Source organism: Labeo rohita, chromosome 24, assembly GCF_022985175.1.
Source record: "Labeo rohita strain BAU-BD-2019 chromosome 24, IGBB_LRoh.1.0, whole genome shotgun sequence".
NCBI lineage: Eukaryota > Metazoa > Chordata > Actinopteri > Cypriniformes > Cyprinidae > Labeo > Labeo rohita.
Genome location: NC_066892.1, coordinates 29268694 through 29291292, shown reverse-complemented (window position 1 = coordinate 29291292; position 22599 = coordinate 29268694). Strand labels below are relative to the sequence as shown.

Below are 22599 nucleotides of genomic sequence, written 5' to 3'. Positions count from 1 at the left end.
TTTTTTTTTTTTTTTTTTTTTTTCATTTATTTAGCTGTATTTTTGCCAAGATTTTAGTCGTATTGTGTGTATTTTAGGATGAACTATAGGGATTTGATTGCATTTTATTGCAAACAATAAGTAAGCGAAAATCCTTTGAGTTTTGAGCATATTCAAGCTTTCTTAAAAAAAAAAAAAAAAAAAAAAAAAAACGCTGTGAGTGATTCGTTTGTTATATTCCGAGTGCTGCGTCTCTCGCCACTCTTTTCGAACGAGCAATAGGGAGCGCGTGAGAGCCGCACACTGACGTTCATGAGCAGAGAGAGAGAGAGAGAGAGAGAGAGAGAGAGAGAGAGAGAGAGAGAGAGAGGAACCGAAAGCATCATTACTCCATCAACACCTCGCAGAGACAGTGGAGAGCCGTGAGCACCTGTGTGCGAGTTCACGAGCGACTTCTGCGCCAGAGTTGCAGCATGTTTCCCGCTCGGCATCCTCTTCACGTGGCTTTCGCTTAATGCGCTGAACATTTCTGGAGGACATTTCTTTTCTAGCTCATGTGAGATCTCAGCTGTCTTTTGGAATGATGGGGACCTTACATGACAGTATTGGATTTGTGCTCTTTTCCTGTTTGTCCATTCAAGTTGGATTTTCTCTTGATGGTAAGAACACTGACGGCTCAATATACATTTACAGACTTTTAATGCATCACATCAGTCCGCAATATAGTACACCATTATTAACTGCGAATGACCAACTCTAAAGACGCTCTCAATGGCTAATTTACAGTTTGAATTACTGCTGCGTGCATTTTTGTAGCACTTTTTAAACAATAAGTGACAAAAGTTTATAAACACGCCAGCCTGTTGTCCGTGACGAGGAGAGGAATGAAAAAAAAATCAACTGTTGATTTTGGGAAAACTCGTTAAACGTCTGCGTATCGTCTCGTAGCCGTCCTTCTTCTTCACATGAACTCGTTCTATGTCTCTTTGCCAGCATTATAGGTAGTAAAGGGTAATTTTGAAGGAACAGCATGCGCGACTTGCATCTCAAGTGGCGGATGCTCAGAATTGGGCTTCGTTAAACGGACTGCGGTTGTTTTTCAGCACCACGGACAGCGCTCATTAAATCCCTTATAAAGGCAGGACGTGCGGACGAAAGTCCTTCATTTTATTCCATCCAGGCAGTGCTGCACGAACACGTCGATTCCAGTCTGAAGTATTAATTAAATCTCACACAACCTGAACATTTGACTTGTCACAAAAGGCAAAAAAAGGGGGAAAAAGGAAAAGAAAGGATAGTATATATATATATATATATATATATATATATATATATATATATATCTCACACACACAATTTGTTTTAATACATTTATTTATTAATATTATTATTATTTTACAGTTTGTGATGTTTGATGAAAAAAACAGAAATTTATTAAAAAAAAATAAATTGAAATATTTTCAAATTTAAATGGAACTATTTAAAATTATTATTATTATTATTATTATTACTATTAAAAACATGATAAGATTAAGTATAAGCACTGGTAGAATGTTAACTTGCTATGTTTCTCTTGCAGGAAAGTTTACCGATTTCCCTACTAACATCACCGCAAGGGAAGGACAGAACATTGAAATGGCATGTGCCTTTCAAAGTGGGATGTCCTCGGTTTACCTAGAGATCCAGTGGTGGTTTATTCGAGCTCCGGAGGAACTGATTACAAGCGAGGAGGACGAGGACGATACAGAGGTAATAACGTTTTATGCACAGGTTAAGGAAGGGTTAATTGTTCATAACGTCATTCCGTAACTACCCAGCCTACAGAAGAAGCCTCCTAAGCAGCGTTAAGCATCCTTGGCACGTTGCATGAATTTCTCTTTTTTGACACACCTAGTGGATGTGCATCCATTTTATCCTCCCACTCTTTGCACTTTTAATTGACTGGATGAACGGTTTTGCCTGCCGTCGCTGAAGCGCTGCTTACTTGTTGTGTTTGCATTGCTACTATTTCCCTTATGCTGCAAAGCCACCTCAGCAATTAGTTTCACTCGTGTTCCTCGTGTCCTTCCAAAAGGCAGAGCGTGCAGAATATTCCTGTATTCCCACTCATGTCACATAATTAGAGCCCCTAACCCTCCACGTCAAAACACACACTTACACAGCGCACAGTACACGTCAGACTAATCAGTTGTTTTGCTCAAGGATGTTGTCTTGCCTGATTCACGCTTCGTGATTCATACCGAATGGAAGACTCCTAAGGCTTTGAGATCTGCAGCAAAATCACTGTGACACACTCGTTTGGTCTTTTGAAGGACAAAACGCAGAAATGAGGCCTATCGTGAATAACATCAAGGGTCCAACGTGTGCAGCAGAGATGCCACTGGCTGAATGTCAACAAGTGTGTGTGTGCGTGTTTGTTTGGAGATGTTTCTGTGTGACGTGACTCCATGTTTAATGACAAATGATCTGAGTCAATGTGTTGTTTTTATGCACATGCCATCATGGCAGGCTCACCTAGTTGTTTCTGTCAGGTTGAGAGATGTCTTTAGGGAATGAAAGGCTTTTGTTAGTAGGGTTACAGTATAGCCAATTGCTTCAGATGTAGTTTGTCATCACCGACATCAAACAAGTTATTTTTCGTTTGATAAATGCATGGGAAGAAGAACATCCCTTTTTGTTCCTGCTCCGATTTAATACTGCCATTACTAAGCTATTGTTGTCTCTCATCATACACATATTGCCAAGGCTTTGATCCATGGGATCTATCAATTTGGAATGGGAGAAGCTGTAACGGCGAACGTGGCATCGCTGATTGAATCTCATTCTTCTCTGAGCATTGTGCATCAAATGACATGCAGCTGGGTCCCCGGTGAGGCGAAATTTGACAAAAATGAGGATCGAAGAGACGTCCTACAAGAAGACATCCAGGAATAATAAGATGGGTGACATGAGCCAATGGCTTCTGATGTATAATAGCAAAGCGTTCACCTCTGAAGAGCGGCTATTAGGAGTGATATCGCAGCACAGTGAAGGACTGCAGCGGTGCCGTCGCCCTGTCACCGTATAATCTATAATGGATATGATCCTGAATCTGCAGCCATCGATACTGCTATTGCCGACAGCCAAATGCACAGTTCTATTAATAGGCGTGAATGAGGGATAGTACATGTTCTGCTCCGTAATGATACATAAGGACTCACCTCCGGTTAGGCCGGAGCACTTTGCTGTAATCTGTGACCGAGTGCATCCCGGTCGTCTCTCCACGTGCTCGCCCAAATTGGATAAATCGGTGCCGCTAGTAGGGGATGCGCATTTCTGACGTCCCGTAGCAAGACAAGAGGTCGTTTATCAAAAGAGCAGCGGCCCACATAAATGCAAATGATAATGCAATTTCGAATGCAAAGATCTACTTTATTTGCATACTTATGGGAGCCTTATGGGCTGGAGTTCATTCGCCGATGCTCTCCAGTGAATTAGCTGGATTTATTCCAGACCGTCGTGTTCTTTTGTGAACTTTGCTGCGACTTGCTGCCGTTTGTCAGGGAAGTTTATTAATCCAAATATTATTCAGAAAGAGATCAAGACTTGGGTAGAGACTGACATTTTTAGCCGAACGCCGCATACCTTGGCGCGTCTGACGGATGAATGCGAATGCAGGGAAAATTAGAGACTGTCAAATGTGAATCATCAAACAACATATTTTTATCATCACTGAGCTTTTGTGCTACGATGACTAGTCATGGCAATACCTCAAATCATGCAATTACGGCTGCTCATCACACATTCAGAGGGGTTTTATGAAATAGAAAAGGCACCGCGAGTCTAAAACAATTGAAATGTCAAGACTGGCTGCGCGACTGAGAGTTTATGTTTTTAGCTTGCCCTCAGTGATTAACCTTTACATTTTTTCAGATGAAATGACAGTAATAAGAAGGATCATAATTGTCCTAAATAATTAATTTCAGCTGTGTGTCAACACAAAGGAATCTCTGCTCAACTGAACTGAACTAAGGGATCTTGTTAAGACTTAATAGCATGTGTTGCCTTACCTTTCTTGATCTTTCTTTGACTTATTTTTAAGGGATAAATTACCATTGGTGTCTGGGACAAGAAAATAGCAGTTCTTGCAGCTGTAAGAGGATAGATCTATCAGTGTAATCATGATATGCACGTAGGATGGCTGCGAGACAGGATCGTGCCCAGTCAAGCACAGCAGCAGCAGAACATTAAAGGAACATGCTTCTTCTTCATGACTCACAGGTCAAAATTATACGACACAAGTTCACATTATATATCATATGCATGCAGATTCTGAAGGGTTATTGCAGCGCTTTATCTCAGATAAAGTAGTCTGGATATACAACAGTTCAAAGAGAATATGGGAAGTATTATTGCATATTAATGTTCAGTAAAGCTACGCCACTTTCAGACACTACCATTTAAAAGTTTGGGATCAGTCAGCTTTTTTCTTTAAAGAAATAAATACTTCTATTCATCAAGGATGCATTTCATTGATCAGAAGTGATAGTAAATACATTTATAATGTTACAAAAGATTTATATTTCAAATAAATGCTGTTCTTTTGAACTTTCTATAGTGCAGTTTCCACAAAAATATTGTGCAGCACAATAATCAGAAATGTTTGTTGAGCAGCAAATCAGCATATTAGAATGATTTCTGAAGGATCATGTGACACTGAAGACTGGAGTCATGATGCTGAAAATTCAACTTTGATCATAGAAATAAATTACATTTTAACAGATATTCACACAGAAAACAACTATTTGAAATTCTAATATTTCACAATTAAACTGTTTTTCCTGTATTTTTGATCTAATACATGCAGCCTTGGTTAAAATAAGAGTCTGTTTTGAATACTAGTGTACGTATAGAACAATTATTTTAACTGCTGAAAAGTTCCAGCTGTGCAGCATGGCAAGTTTCACTCCCAGAATGCATTGCAATGCACTGTCACATAAATCCATCATGGCAGGTGAAGTGACAGAAAAGTTGGTTATAATTAGACTTAATTTACTATGGAAAAGTATTGACTGATATGCCATATATGTATATACATTATCAATTTACTGTGACTAGGTTTTAATAAAATAAAGCTTTTGGCAATGGTATGAAAACAAAACAAATCAATACTTTTGTTGAGTGCTTGTATACTTATTATACTTATTGCAGCTCCCTAATGAAACAAAATTTGCATTTTGCTTAGAAATCACAAGTACGTTTTACAATTGAGTTATTTAGCATTTAATTAAATGTGATATTTTGAAGCAGAAGGACTACAACAATATTTTCTTTTGAAACATCTTTGTTTGGCTTTGAGAAATCATCTTTTAAAGAGTATATTAATGATGTTAGGCTCACTGCCTGTGTAGGCAGCATAGTACACTCTTAAAAATAAAGGTGCTTTAAAACGTTCTTCACAGCGATGCCATAGAAGAACCATTTTTGTTTCCACAAAGAACCAATTCAAAGAACCATCTCTTTCTTACCTTTTTATAATCTGAAGAACCTTCTTTCGCCACAAAGAACCTCTTGTGAAACAGAAAGGTTCTTTAGATGTTAAAGGTTCTTTATGGAACCACTTAAACCAAAAAAGATTCTTCTATGGCATCGTGAAGCACCTTTATTTTTAAAAGTGTAGGGTTTTGAACAAGTTCTAGTGTCTATATTGATCAGAGATGACAAGAAATTCATTGGACAGACATTTGCCAGTTTCTCCCTAAATCCTGACCAGCGCTGCTGCTCATGGCATGACTGAAGGCATTTTCAGCCATTTAAAGCTTAATTGACAGCTACCGCTGATACTGCATCAGTACAAGGGGGCGGCGTTTTATCACTTAAGATTTCACACAAACGTCTGCTTTTCCAGATGGAAACGACCAGCCGTTCTCGACAGCACACTTGCTACGAGTACAAACTAATGCAAAATCCATACCATCCGGTCTGCCTCTCTCTTCAGCCCAATTACCACACAGTTCTCTGTCTAAGTCCCTCCGCCAGACTTTTAAAGACAATAAGCTCTGAAGGTCAATGAAAGCGCGTGCCTCCGATAGCCGCATCCATCAGCTCGGCCTATTGTTAGGCCAGACACTTTCATAATCAATGTAATGCTGCTCTGATTAAGCTCTCCATCTGTGGATGCTACTGAGTCTGAACCGACCGCGTCCTTTTTCCCTGATTTCTGACCTGTAGCCTTGAGCCGAGTCAAGGCCGCATAGTGCATAAAGAAACTACAAATGCTCAGAAAACAGAGCCTTTCTTCAGTCTCTCTCCTTCTCTAGCATAACATTTACACTCTGAGCTTATTACTGAGTGTCAATAATGACACAGATATCGGTTTAATTGGAAGAACTGCACGTCAGTTACTAGACAGAGTTCATTTATAGCATGAACCGGGACTGCTAACACACGGTGGACTTTAATGAAAAGCTTATTATGATTGCGACGCTTACAACTGAGTAACACAATTAATGCTTGTAAAATTGCATTGAAATCTCAGAAGTCATAAATGTGCTGACAAGTCAGCGAGTCTCAAACTTTAATATGAAAATGTCATTGCGAGTCTGCCGCGCACAGCCGCAGCGGTTTAGCGCTTACAAGAACTCTTACTAACGTAATGTACAGTACATGCCACCAGGGAGTTTAAGGCAGGAGTAGAATGTGTGGTTTTAACCACAATTTTTCATTAGCAATACTTGCTTAGAGTTTCTCAGCCCCGTTGGGCTTTAGCTCTGGAACGGATGTCGTGATCGCTGAAAATGGCTGCTAATAGACTCTGAGTTGAGATGGGGGTGTTTTGAGAGAGCGCTAATTTCAGCACAGCTTTATACTGTAGTGTTGCATTTAAATTGAATTGGATTTTCACCCCTCTTAGAGAGCGTATGATCGTAGGTATAACTGCTCGGGTTCAGTCTGTATGGATTCGACAACCACCAGCTTACAGGATATGACTGTAAGGCAATCATTGGGCTTAAGAAATAAAGCCATGCAATAACATGTATTGCATTTTTTTTTTATATAAATAAATATATATGACTGTCTAGTAGCAGTACTGTTCAAGAGTTTGGGGTCAGTAAGGATCAAATAAATCCTGAATCATTCTATTCATCCTGAGAAAAAAAATAAAAGGTTTCAAGGTTGCAACATTGATAATATTCACAGATGTTTCTGATTCTGATATGTCTACCATTCAAAAGTGTGGGGTCAGTCAGACTTACTAAATGTATCATTTTATTAATCAAGGTCGCGAAGGTTAAATTCTTCAAAAGCAAGAGTAAAGACAATAATGTTACAAAAGATTTCTATTTAAAAAAAATTGTTGCTCTTTTGAACTTTCTATTTATCTGTGAATCCTAAAGAATAAAAAGTATCAGTGTTTCCACAGAAAAATTGGGCAGCACAACTGTTTTTAACTTTGATAACAATCAGAAATGTTTCTTGAGCAGCAAATCAGCATATTAAAGGGGTCTTATTATGCTCTTTTACAAAGTCTTGATTCTTTGTACTAGAACATGCTCTCATGCTTGGTGGTTCAAAAAATGCATTATTTTTAACATAATTTACATTATTACAATACAGTTCTCCCAGCCTGGCACAAATGGCTTGAATAGGTCCAGGTTTAATGAAAAATGAAATGTGTTGTGATTGGTTAGCTGTCCCACTGCGTTGCGATTGGCGAACAGCTTAGACGGTGTTTCAGTACTGCCACGCCTCTTTGCCAAAGCAGTTAGCGCAAGCTAGGTTAAAGTGATTCGTACGTTTTAAATATGGATATTTTTCTTACAAAACGGCATCGATTCGCTACAGGAGGCCTTTATTGTTTTGGACGGATGAGGAGGAACACCTGTCTATGCCATTCTAAAGCTTGGGAGCCAGGATAAATTTTTAAAACTCCGATTGCATTCGTCTGAAAGGAGGAAGTCATATACACCTAGGATGCATGGAGGGTGAGTAAATAATATGCCTGAGTAGTACTGGGTCCTATCGTCAGCCTGCGAGATCGCCAATACATTATATTATCGTGCTAATGTATTTAATTATTTACTTAGTTTCAGTTCCCGAAACCAGCTCCAGCATAAGGCTAAAGCAGCCTAACATTATCAAAAAACATCATCACTGATCAGCCTAGCCTATTCTAGTGCAAATTTATGCATTTTAAAAAACACTGGCGTTGTAAGTGAAGCTATCTACACTGTATGATGAATAAATCTCTTACCACACACTGCACACGTCTGCGGGGTGCGTTACTGCTCCAACGTGGCAACCGGAGTAGACCACGGCTTCGGCGTGTGTTTCGACCCCCTGTACTGCACCCCTCTGCAGCGCGTTACTGCTCTGAAGTGGCCACTCTAGTTAATGCTTGTGTTTATACCTGCCGCCCTGTGGCTCGTTAAAACGGCTCTCCACGCTGCATCGCTAAAGTTAGGCTAGTCCTCCACCTCGCCCGTACCCACCCCCCAACAATTCGAATTTCCGTGGGCGGGATTTAATTAATGGTATTCTAATGGACTGCGTTGTGACATCATTGCATGCAGAAAACAAACGTTGTAGTCCAAAGGAGCCGTTTGTTGTAGTTCTTGTAAATGGATTTTTTAAAAACGAAATATCTCCTTTTGGAGTGGACTATGAGATTTTTTATGCCCAAGACACACACCACACACTGACTAAAGTTCAAAAAGTGAAAAAGCATAATAGCACCCCTTTAAGTTCAAAGTTCAAATTTATTTCTAAAGCACTGAATAAAACAATGTAGACCATAGTGATGTACAAACAGTAACGCAATGAGTAGAAGAAAACATTTAGAAAAGAAAATCATATCCATATTAGGATGATTGCTGAAGGATCATGTGACACTGAAGACTGGATCAAATTAATCTTTGATCACAGATATAAATTACATTTTAACAGATATTCACATAGCTATTTGCAATTCTAATAATATTTCACAATATTACTGTGTTTTACTGTCATTTTAAGAAAATAAATGCTGCCTTGGGGTGCAGAAGAGACTTCTTTCAGAAACATTAAAAAATCCTAATGACACCAAAGTTTTGAATGGTAGTGTATCCTATTTTTATAACCTAAAATTTAATCAGAGCTGTATTTGCTCATTTAAAAAAAAATCAATGAAATTTAATTTAAAAAGAAAAAAAAAAGAGTCTGTTTTGGATGCTTGTGTATGTATAGAATGATTATAAAACACACATTCATTTTAACTGCTGAAAAAGTTGCTATTATGCAGAAAGTCAAATATCACTCCCAGATTGCATTGCTACATAAATCCATCATGGCAGGTGAAGTGACAGAATAGTTGGTTATAATTAGCCTTATTTTACTACTGAAAAATATTGATTGATGTGCCATGCATATTCATGTATATTATTGTAATTAGCCTTTTTTTGCACTGCCTTTTGTACTGTTCTCTGAGGTCCACTTGTAATGTTATCAAGATTTTTACATCAAAAAACATCAGACTCAGAAGTAGCAGGCTATTTTCTGTCCTGTTTTGACCCTCTCATGTGAACGCTCTGTTTTAATAGGCGAAGCTATTTTAAATTGTAATAACATTTCACAGTATTACTGTGTTTTACTGTACTCATTTTAAGAAAATAAATGCAGCCTTGGGGTGCAGAAGAGACTTTTGCAGACCCCTGCAGAAACATTAAAAAATCGTAATGACACCAAAGTTTTGAATGGTAGTGTATCCTATTTATATAACCTAAAATTTAATCAGAGCTGTATTTGCTCATGAAAAATCAATGAATTGAACAATGAAACAACCTAAACATGTAAATTTATACTAAATACAACAAAAACTTCATACGTTGTTAATTTTTCATAATTAACAACAGATATTACTACTGAGCAGCTGGCGTTAAATTGGAGTTGAGAAGCATCAAAGTGCAAAGCTGGCAGAACGCTGGTTGCGAAGGCATTTTAGCCAAATTTCTAAATGCCAAGACTTTTGAACTCAAGACATAATGACCCACGCTCTGCCCACCACAGCAGTGTTGCCGTGTTTGTTCTCGCATCTTAATTCACACTGACATATGAACCTTATTGTCATTGACAAGCTGTGATAAGCAAACAAAGGCTTTGATGGCAAAGGCACAAAATCATGGAAAGCCTCTCTGTGGAGTAAACTGGCACGGTGGAACGCATTCAGTCAGCAGAACTGCCAACAAAAACTGCAATAATCTGGCAAAGATGAGATATTCATCAGCCCACTAGAAAACAACAAAAAAGCAAACTCTTAGTGGCCCGCCTGATGATGTAAAGTGAAGCTTCAGTGGGATGATGAGTATAAATGTGTGTGGGCAGTCACTCTTTTAATCTTGACTCTGGGCCGTTGAGGATTTGGAGTTTGCAGCATAATGGATTCTTTCCACAACTGCCATAGCCGTGTGATAAAAAGAGGCTGCCACCAGCTTCCCAGGAAGAAAGAGAAAGGGAACGAGAGAGGAAGAGGAGTGACTGGACAGAGGATCATGTACGGGGAGGGCCAATCAGCAGCCGTGTAATGTGCAGAAGAGATGCCAGCAGCACAGTCCAATTCAATTTATGGGATCAAAACAAAAGTAGTTCCCTTTGAAGACACCGGGCACTGTGGGGTCCAATTAGTGAATGACTCGCATTTGATCTAGCGCATCTATCTCTGGAACCGGCTTCGCAACAAGTGCATGTGCGCTCCCGTGTGACTCTAGTGGAACGTCAGAACTTGATGAAGTGTTGCTTTGTAAAATCATTGTTTAAAAAAAACCCGAGAGAAACAGAGAGAGAGAGAGAAATCCTGTTAAATTGTGGTATTAAAAAATACACAATTATGGCAGCTAATCAGCAGAAATTAAAAAAAAAAAAAAAAGTAGCACTGGTATATTTATAGCAATAGCCAAAAATACATTGTATGGGTTTACGCTTCTGTCAAAAATCATTACCATATTAAAGATCATGTCTCATAGATGAAGATATTTTGTAAATATATCAAAAGTTAATATTTGATTAGTAATATGCATTGCTAAGAACTTAAGAACTTCATTTGGACAACTTTAAAGGCAATTTTCTCAATATTTAGAATATTTAGATTTTTTTTTAGATTTTAGATTTAAGATTTTTTTAGATTCTTAGATTCCAGATTTTGAAATAGTTGTATCTTGGTCAAATATTGTGCTATCCTAACAAACCATACATCAATGGAAAGCTTTATTCAGCTTTCAGATTATTTAAATATAATGGTATAAATATCAATCATAAAATTGACCCTTATGACTGGTTTTGTGGTCCAGGGTCACACATATGGTTGAAATTTCTAGCATTTTGGTGCCTTTTTTATTTTCCAGTTCATAATATGCAACATATACACAGATTACTAAATCTGCTTTGCACGCTGAAAGACACATAGCCACCATAATAATACAGATGGTGCAATAAAAGGCCACATCATGACTTAAGATTCACCAAAACTGTTTTTTTCACAATGCCATAATGAATTAAAAACTTATGTAAACATTAACTAAACAAAAAGTGTAGATTAAAACACTACAAATCTATACAGAAAATATAACTATCCAGTTACTATTTACATCAAAATCAAAGTAAAATCCAAAGTAATATATACAGAAAGACTTAAATAATGATATAAACATCAACTAAACACAAAGTGTAACTTAAAACACTATAACTGAACATAACATATAACTAAACTAATAATGAACATAGCTATCCCGTTACTATTTATAATTATTCAGCGGAATTATTATTTTCACCCTAAATTATGAGACTAATCGATGTTTTTCCCCAGGACAATATCTTAGTGAAAGCGTATAATTGATTTTCACTGTAAATTACATGCAAATTCATAAAAACACATTTTATAGTACTTTACAGTAAAATTGCATTCCTGATTAATCTGTACATTAACTATAATGATAAACTATATATTATTAAACTAATTTATTTATTGTTTGTTTTATTGTTTTAAAAAAACAAAAACATACAAATGTCTTTAAATAAAACATCTGAACATTTTCTTGAGGTGTTGTAACGGTGACATAAGTGGAATAATTGACTCCGGCCATTAAATTATTGAAATATAATGCATGCCTGAGGTGTAAAAAAAATAACAGAAAAATATTTGAGTGTAATATTCTAGATTTTTAATGGAAATTTTATGGTAATTCATGCACAAAACTATTTTACAGCACTTCACAGTAAATTGCATTCCTGGACATCAATCTGCAGCTGCTTTATTTCTTTGAAATATGGAGACGGTTGTTGAAAAGATTTGTCCGGCTCATTTCAGTATGTGGAGCTGAACTCTGTCAGTATGGTCTGTTTTCTTGCTGTTCTTATCTCATTTGTTGTGGAACTGGAATTCGATTCCCAGATTACCAGAATCGCACCTCAGCAGGAAATTACTAATGGATTCTGACTGGAATCCCGGGACGGCCGGCGTTTGATTTCACCGCAGGATTACATGAAGGCAGCATATTGGAAGTATTGAATGGCACCTGAACTTCTGTATATAGAATGCTTTCTTTCATTTCTTTTTACAGCTCTTTCGAGACGTACCGTATTGATATTCCTCAAACGTTCACGTTAGAGTTTGTTCCAAAGCCCTAGCATTAAATTAATTCAGCTCGAATCGCACACAGAAGACACAAAATCCATTCAAACCTCATTTTGTAGATGATTTCAGTTGTATGTGTGCTATATATTTTTGGTTTAAATATATTGATTCTGAATTAAAAATCTTCCATCAAGACTCATGTTGAATATCATGGCAATGGTTAACCATCTGAAATGCAAACTTCTGCTGTCTTGCAAGCATTTTTTTGTTCTATCTTTATTTTGTTGGCCAAACATGCTAAAATGTTTTCTCTCAACCTTTCTTTATTTACTCTCTCGAGTCTGGAGGCGATTTTCAAAACCGCCTCCTTTTGATGCGCTGATAAAGTGCTTTGTCTTGATAATTCTCCCTCCTCATCCTCATGGTGATTTATATTAAAAAGGAGCACTTCATGAGGTGTGAATTTCTCCAACACAGGTATTCATCAAAACTTTATTAAACTAAGTCAGGCTAATTTATCTCTCAGGACTTTAATTAAACATCAGTGAATGATTTATTCAACATATGGGGCCGACTTACCCCTAATATCACTCCTACAACACTACAAATCCTACAAATCCCCAACCCGTTCAAGACACGGATCTCCTCTGCCGTAATTTCCATTCCCGCTCATGAGAGTTTCTCCAAGAGCCGCTGAGAGGCGAAAACAGGACAAATTAGAGCTAGTTGTGACCCTATGGAGATGAGGCTCACGAACGTCTGTGAAGGACCGTAAAGGAGATGAGTCTCTTCACATTAAAGTAGCAGGTCAGATTCGTCTGATCAATCCTTTTGATTGATTTTGACCCTCGTGGCTGAACTGGCATCATCAGGTCTCTCTCCTTTCAAACATAAAAACCTCCAAATGAAATGCACTCACGAGTGAGAGGTTTCACATGAAAACTGCTGTGTTTTGAATATCACCTTTAGTGCTTTAATCATAGGAAACAATGTCTCTGATTGATTCTCTCATTCTGAATTCATAATATGTGCAGTATAAAAACAAAATCCATTATATGTATAGATGAGTACCCTAAAAAAAAAAAAAAAAACACACACACACATTGCCACTTAACACTTCCATTATTATTTACATGTAAGTGCACTTTAAAAAAATAAATAATGTTTTAATCATCTTTTGTGACACTTCATTTCAACTGTAGTGTGTTACTCAATATTACATTTAAAGTTAATGGCAACATGGTAAAGTTAATTGCAGTAGTGAACATGAACTAACAACAACAACAACAGCAATAATAATAATAATAATAATAGTCTTCTAAAGCATTCATTAATCATACTGCTGATTTCAATATGTACTAATACATTTTCAAAATCAAAATGTATCTATTATTGTTATTTCCTGGACCTGAACTAACATGAACTAACAATGAACAGATGTATTTTTATTAATATTTAATATAATTTTAAACTATGATACAATTGGTAACACTTTACAATAAGGTTCATTAGTTAATATAGTTAAATACTTTAGTTAACATGAAATAAGAGTGAACGATAATTCTAAGGCATTTATTGACCTTAATTAATGTTAATTTCAGCATTTACTAATGCACACTCTCAGAAATAAAGGTACAGTTCTGTTGGTGGGGTGGTACCCTACGGTACAAAAGTGAAAAGGTACATTTTTGTACCTTACCTACCCCTAAACAGTACATATTAGTACCTTAAAGGCACATGTTAGTACTTTGAAAGTACATATTTGTACCTTTTCACTTTGTACCTTAGGGTACCGCCCCACCGACAGAACTGTACCTTTTTTTTTTTCTGACAGTGCATTATAAAAATCAAAAGTTGTGCTTATAAATATGGTAACACTTCAGTATAGGGAACAGTTCTCACTATCAACTAGTTACATATTAGCATCCCTATTATTAACATGTTGGCTGTTTATTAGTACTTATAAAGCATCTATTCTGCATGACCACATTCAACATCCCTAATCCTACCCAATACCTGAACTTAACATCTACCTTACTATTAATAAGCAGCAAATTAGGAGTTTATTGAGGCAAAAGCTGTAGTTAATGGTTTGTTAATAGCAAGAAGTGGAACTTCAAATAAAGTGTGAACTTTAACATTAGTTAACGCACTGTAAATTAACATAAATTAACAATGAACGACTGCATTTTCATTAACTAACATAGTGTAATAAATAAATAGTGTAATAAATGTATTGATCATTTGTTCTATTAACTAACATTAACTAATTGAACCGTATTGTAAAATGTTAAAGGAGAAGTCCACTTCCAGAACAACAATTTACAGATAATGTAGTCACCCCCTTGTCATCCAAGATGTTCATGTCTTTCTGTCTTCAGTCATGAAGAAATTATGGTTTTTGAAGGAAACTTTTCAGGATTTTTCTCCATATAATGGACTGATATGGTGCCCCGATTTTGAACTTCCAAAATGTAGTTTAAATGCAGCTTCAAAAGGCTCTAAACGATCCCAGCCGAGGAAGAAGGGTCTTATCTAGCGAAATGATTGCTCATTTTTTTCAAAAAATAAAAATGTATATACTTCGCTCATGTAGCACAGGCTCTTGGATGCATGTTCACGATGCTACGAATCATGTCTAAGTTCATCATCTGTGTACTCTGGCTCAAAAACTTAGATTATGGTGAAAAACTCCATCTCTTTTTCTCCTACAACTTCAGAATCGTCCGACATCGTTGTACCTTTTTGTTTGTAAACAGCGTTTGACTTACTTGCACTTCCTTAGTCTTTGCACGTTCACTTTGTAAACACTGGGTCTGTAGTTCCGCGTGACCTTTCGACATGATTCAAAAGTACCCAGAGCCTGTGCTACAAGAGCTTTTGTGCTTAAAAAGTATACAAATTTTTATTTTCCGGAAAAAGTGACAGATCGTTTCGCTAGATAAGACCCTTTAGAGCCTTTTGAAGCTGCATTTAAACTACATTTTGGAAGTTCAAAATCGGGGCACCATATAAGTCCATTATATGGAGAAAAATCCTGAAATGTTTTCCTCAAAAACCATTTCTTCATGACTGAAGACAGAAAGACATGAGCATCTTGGATGACAAGGGGGTGACTACATTATCTGTCAACTGTTGTTCTGGAAGTGGACTTCTCCTTTAACATTTTACAATAGGGTTCAATTAGTTAATGTTAGTTAATAGAACAAATGATCAAATGATTTGTTATTACACTATGTTAGTTACATTTTTTTGTAAATTGTGGACTTCTCCTTTAACATTTAATTTTATTGCAGATAGCTTGCAATCATGTGTCTGAAAACATTACATTCAGTTCACACTATTCTTTTAAAGTATATTATTTCATTAAGAAGTACTCATTTTAAAAGTATGCTAAAGTGCACTTCTTTTTTTCCACAAATGTATATCTACATGTTTAGTTGTGTTTGTATTTAGAAACTGTGTAACGTCATTAGCAAACATGTAAAATGTGGACTAATATAAAATGACTGTGAAAGACTGATGGTAAATTGTAACTTTTTTAAATGTATTATTAAACACATTTCAATTACATTTTAACATACTTGATCAAGGAACACTATTCACTATTAACTAGTTGTTTTTTAACATGCACATTACTGGCATTTTGGCTGTTTATTAGTACTTATAAAGCACATATTAATGCCTAATTCTGCATGACCATATTTTAGATCCCTTAACCCCTAAATATAACTACTACTTTACTAATAGCAAGCAGTAATTGAAAGTTTAATGAGGAAACAATCTTAATTAAGAGTGAAAATGTTACCCAATATTTTATCTAATTAAATATTTGTATTATTGTTGTTTACATTGCAATGCATTAAGGGAGTGTGTCAGAGCTATGATTTTTCTTACTAACTAACCCATCCACCCATTGTCCCACAAACACAAAACATGGCTAAGAGTGAAATGGGAAAAGCCTTGAGTGCCCCGCAGTATCTCGTTACCTAATGCAGTCTTTGTTGGACGTGAATAAAACAATAATTAGCCGGTAATTAGTTTTGAAAGATGATTTACTCTATTTTTGGTCAGTACCACAGACATCAGTGTGCAGACAGAAAAGTATAAACTTCGAGTCAAGTACTTCTGGGATCATCTGTAATATAAAATAAACATAACGTGCTCGAAAGACTAGGTGAGCAGCTGTTTCATACATATGAATGACAATCGCTTAGTCTTTCGTTAGCGGCAGCACATCTGATTACGTGAAACACGTCTGATAGCTCAACAACCAGTCTGTGTCACGTGTTGAAGATTTAGAAGCGTTGCACTTGTATTCACATGAATTTTGTTCAGCTTTGACATGCTATGACAGTTAAAGACATTCTCCTTAATTTACCAGCTGAACCAAACTGTCAGTGCTGAGCACATTATTTAAACATTTATGTATCAGGCTGGAGAATGTATGTGAACCCCTGGGCTAATGACTTTTCCAAAGGCTAATGGAAGTCAGGTGTTGCAATCAATGAAATGAGATCGAAGGTGCGGGTCAGACGAGTCCTGATCTCCTAAAATAATAAAACACACTGTACAGGAAACGAGGAAGCCGTGCTGAATCCTGTATTTGGTTGTTGGTGTATCTTGGATGCATTAGTGCTGGTGATAATCATCTGATATGCCAAGCCATATGGTATCCATAACACTGCAGTTTATGATCTGGCGGTTTACGCTGTCACGGTACGTGCTGGATAGATGAGTCGAGAGACGAGATACGATACAAATAACAATTTAATATAACTCTTAGTAGGAACAGGCAGGAACAGAACGATAATCCACACACATCCAAATAACGTCAAGGACCGACAGCAAACTCAAATCACAAGCAGACTTATAAAGGGTGGTGATTAAGACACAGACAGGTGTAGTAAATAAACTAATCAGGACAAAATGAGGACAGGAAGAACCAAATATGGGCACAATGGGAAAAACAAACATAAACAGTCCAAATGGCACACAGAACTCTGACATTACTCCCCCCCTCCCGGAAGGCGCGACCTCGCGGCGTGGAAAGGGAGTGAAAATAATAAAGTCATTGTGGGAGGAGGCTCTGGTGGCGGACGGTCTTCCGGGAGGAGGACAATAAACAAAGTCCAGGGTGGTGACGACGGAGGGAGGAGCCAGGGAGAACTCAGGAGGGACCCGGAGCAGGAGGAGCCATGCGAGACCCAGACCACAGCCATCATGACGACCCACGGTGGAGCCGACGGAGGGAGGAGCCATGGTGGAGAAAAGGCTGACGACTCCAGGGGGGCGACCGACAGAGGCGGAGCCGCTGGCGGAGGAGCCCGAGGCGGAGACGGAGAGCCGAAGATCCAGGGCGACACCGAGGATCCGGAGGGCCAAGGCGGAGCCCTAGGCTCTGGCGACCGAGGCGTAGGCGGAGATCCGAAGGTCCGCGGCGGAGCCGGAGCGACAGAGGATGGAGGCTGTGCCAGAGGGAGGAAGGAGGTCCACAGAGCCGGTGGGACGGAGTGACGAGGCGCAGCCGTAGGAACAGAGTCCTGAGGTGATGAAGGGCCGACGACCGACCAGGGCGGAGCCGGAAAGACGAGGGAGCCCGGTGGAGCTGGTGGACCGATGGGCGACGATGGAGACGAGGGCGCTGAGAGCCGTGGTGAAGCCGCAGGGTCGGAGGGCTGAGGCGGAGTTCTGGACTCTGAGGCTGGAGGCGGAGATGAGGGATCCTCCAGCCCTGACGCCGATGGAAGCTGGCAGACCCGCGGCGCACCCACTGCACAGGTGGTGGGCTGAGGGTGAGCAGAGGGGCTGTCAGGGGACAGCGGTGAGCAGACAGATGTTGACATAGGCAGAAGAGGGAGGGTGGGTGGGGATTCCATACAGGCAGGCATAACGAGACAGGTAGATACTTCTGTAAAGAAGTCTATTAAATCCCCAGAGTTATTCTCTAGATCTTCCGTAGAAAAGTCAATCAAGTCCCCAGAGTTATCCTCTAGATCTTCCGTAGAAAAGTCAATCAAGTCCCCAGAGTTATCATCCAGCTCACCCCCAGCAGTGGTGCAGTGGGCAGGGCTCTCCATAGCCCTCACTTGCTCCATCTTGCACTCCCCGTCATGGTAGATGTAGCCGGCTCTCGCACCTGATCGGATGTGTAGGGCTCTGGCTCTGTGGCGATCTTTAGCTCTGTCGCTCGTGGCTCTGGCTCGTCATCCGCGGTGGGCTCGGGCTCAAACTCCGCGTGTCGGGGTGCTGGTTGGCTGGGCTCTGGGTCTTGAGTGGGGCTGGTGTCATCCTCCGCGGTCAACGAAGATCTACAGGACACCAGCACCCACTCCATGTAGTCGGCGAAGCTCTCTCGTGGACCCTCCCGGACAGCTGCGCTTTCGTGGCGATGTTCAGTCCTGCACGGTAAAATGTGCAAAGGCTGCTGTCCGGGAAGTGTGTGAGTGGTACGAGGTGGACAAAGTCTCTAGTGTGGTCCACGAGAGAGCGATTCCCCTGCTCCAGGAGAAGGAGGAGGACAGCAGGGTTATCCATAACGAAAAACAAAAAAACAAACACTGAGAAAAAAAAACGGAAAAAATAAAGCAGGGAAACGCCGGGGATAAACTGTAGGGTCGGTCCTTCTGTCACGGTACGTGCTGGATAGATGAGTCGAGAGACGAGATACGATACAAATAACAATTTAATATAACTCTTAGTAGGAACAGGCAGGAACAGAACGATAATCCACACACATCCAAATAACGTCAAGGACCGACAGCAAACTCAAATCACAAGCAGACTTATAAAGGGTGGTGATTAAGACACAGACAGGTGTAGTAAATAAACTAATCAGGACAAAATGAGGACAGGAAGAACCAAATATGGGCACAATGGGAAAAACAAACATAAACAGTCCAAATGGCACACAGAACTCTGACATACGCATGTTGAGTAATTATTTCAGCTCAAATCTGGCGAGCAAAAATAGAACCTGAAGACTGATCTGCCATGTAAATCAGCCCAGAAATGAATAATAAGAAGAGACTTGCTCTATTCACATTACAATCCTTGATGGTCCATTATATAAATACAGAGAGTAAATAATGAATCTAAATTGAATGCAGAACTCCACTTCCATTTACCTGAAGGACAAAATATAATGATTTGATTCACAAAAACCTGAAATGATCCTCCGCTTTAAAATGTTTAATGAAAGTATCGTCCTTACCCTGTACAGTATGATAAAAGTTAATACATTTAAATCCTTGATAAAAAAAAAAAGAGAGATACAAAATACATGAATTCTCCTTTAAAGCATCAGCATTACTACATATATTATAAAGTATAATTGATGCTAAGCACATTTTTATGATATTTATATTATTTATATCATTTATTTATATTTATTTATTTATTTTATTTTTCTTTTTATATAATTTATTCTTGTGATGCAAAGCTGAATTTTCATCAAGTGTCACATGATCCTCCAGAAATCATTCTAATATGCTGATTTATTATTAGAATTATAACTGTTGGAAACAGTTGTGCTGCCAACTATTTTTTATTTATTTATTATTATTATTATTATTATTATTATTATTATTATTATTATTATTATTATTATTATTATTATTATTATTATTATTGGAACATGTGATTCTTTTTTTCAGGATTCTTTGATGAAGTTAAAAAAAAACAGCATTTATTCAAAACATAAACCTTTTCTAACAATGCAAATCTATGCTATCACTTTTTATTACTGTAACACATCCTTGGTGAATAAAAGTATTATTTTATTTTTATTTTTATTTTTTTTAAAGAAAGAATAAAAAAATACTGAGCCCAAACTTTTGGACAGCAGTGTATTGTATATTGTTAGAAAACCAAATAAATAAATGCTGTTCTTTGTAACCTTTTATTGATCAAACAATCCTGAAAAAAAAAAAATATCATAGGTTCCAAAAAAAAAATTAAGCGGCACAACTATTTCCAGCACTGATAATAAATCAGCATATTAGAATGATTTCTGAAGGATCATGTGACACTGAAGACTGGAGTAACAGCTGATTAAAATTCAGTTTTGCTATACACACACACACACACACACAAATGCATACTAATACAAATGACAAAAATAACAACAGAATAACTAAAACTTTAAAATAAAATGAAAAAAGAAAACAAAAATAAAATCAAAATATTAACAAAAAACTGTAATAATATCTCAATGATTCTAAAATAACGCTATGGATTTGTTTCTGTGCTAATGAATCAGAGCAGAATGGACCATTTTCATAATAATTTCATCATTTTTGATTGCAAGTCAAAATTATTGTCAGTTTTCAGTATATGGATAAAACAGCTTGGACAATCTGCAGAAAAACTATTTGTGTTCAGTGAAGACAGAAAATCATGCAGTTTTTGTCCTTGGGAACGTAACGGAGGTAATGGAATCCTCCAAATGAGCTGAATGTGACACCAGAGTGACGTCTGAATGTCATTTGTACTGTATTCAGAACGATGCTGTCTGTTCGGTGGCGCAGGATAAAAGTGGCGAGAGTGACGGTTCCTTATGAGACTGTGTTGACACCATGCATCCTTGCTTGTTTTCTTGCGGAAATCGCGTTTTTGGCAGCAAACGCCTGCCTGTTGTTTCGCTGTGCCAGGTGAACCTTTCAAAGCGCAAAGTTACGCTCGTCTCAAAGTGAGGCGGATCTGTATCAGCTCGACTGGCTTTCTCCACAGAGCAGACAAAGAGCCAGTTGAAAGTAGAGAAACACAGGCTGGAGAAAGAAAGCCAGGTGTGCTCAGGGATGCAGGAAGACCGGCGCCATTTCTTGTGAGTGAAAGAATCGCTTTCAGTCTGTCACTCACGGGGGAAACAGGACGTCTGGTTAAAGGCTGAAACCATCAATAACACAGCTGTCAGCGCTGGTAACCACATCTGCAGATACTAAATGACCTCAGGCTGAGCTAAAAACACCGCTACGATAGCGAAGATCTCACAAGCTGCTGTGAGTGTTTAAATACATGGAGTGCAGAAATAAAGCATGAATAACGTGCTTTAATCTCAAATGAATGCTGCCTTCAAGTCACGCCATACGTATGAGCGCACATAGAAACTCTCAATCCACATAATCATGAAATTATATTCATGCAAAGTTTTTTTTTTAACTGAATACATTTTAAGAAAAGGCTTCCCAAAGAAGAAGGTTGAAATGCATTAACTTTAAAGTATTTTCCTTTGTTAGTTGACTATATCGATTTGAACCCTGAAATGTGTGTTGAACTTCAGTATTTGAGTTCAAATGAATTGCAGTGTTAAAAAAAAATGCGTCAGCACCTCCGGTCTGTAGAGCTGAGAGAAAAAGAGTGAAGCAGCAGCAGCTTCACATCATCCTGACTGACAGATCCTGTATGGAGGAGTACGAGTGCAAATTCAGACAGGGATAACAATCTGCAACAATAAAATGTTATATACAGGGCAGCCAATTTAACCCGTCAACTTAACTAGTTAGGAAAAAATTATGTGCAAATATATGCAGGTTACCTTATATTTCATTACAGTTGATTGGTGATGAACATGATGCAAGGGAACAACATACTGTGTAATAGAGCCTACAGAATGCAGTTATACGCCCCTAATATGTGACAGATTGGGGCAAAAAATGCCCTGTATTTATGTATTTATATCATACGATATAGTTAATAGAGAGGTCCACTTCCAGAACAACAATTTACATATAATCACCCATTTGACATCCAAGATGTTCAAGTCTTTCTTTCTTCAGTGGTAAAGAAATTATGTTTTTTGAGGAAAACATTTCAGGATTTTTCTCCATATAATGGACTGATATGGTGCCCCGAGTTTGAACTTCCAAAATGTAGTTTAAATGCAGCTTCAAATAATCACAAATGCGGTTGTAAACAATCCCAGCTGAGGAAGAAGCTAGCAAAATGATCGGTTATTTTCATTAAAATAACACAATTTATATACTCTTTAATGTCAGATGCTCGTCTTGCCTTACTCTGCCTGGACTCTGTGTATTCTG

At 38.1% G+C, this 22599-nt stretch overlaps 1 protein-coding gene across 1 annotated transcript in view; it reads left to right on the top strand.

The window, feature by feature from the left end:
• The first annotated feature begins 358 nt into the window (after positions 1-358).
• The window catches only part of vstm2a (V-set and transmembrane domain containing 2A), a 55895-nt gene continuing 33654 nt past the window's right edge, over positions 359-22599 (top strand). The window contains exons 1-2 of the mRNA XM_051097582.1: positions 359-638; positions 1559-1728. Of these exons, the coding sequence (XP_050953539.1) occupies positions 560-638; positions 1559-1728 (249 nt within the window). The 5' untranslated portion in view covers positions 359-559. The remainder of the gene's footprint in view (positions 639-1558; positions 1729-22599) is intronic.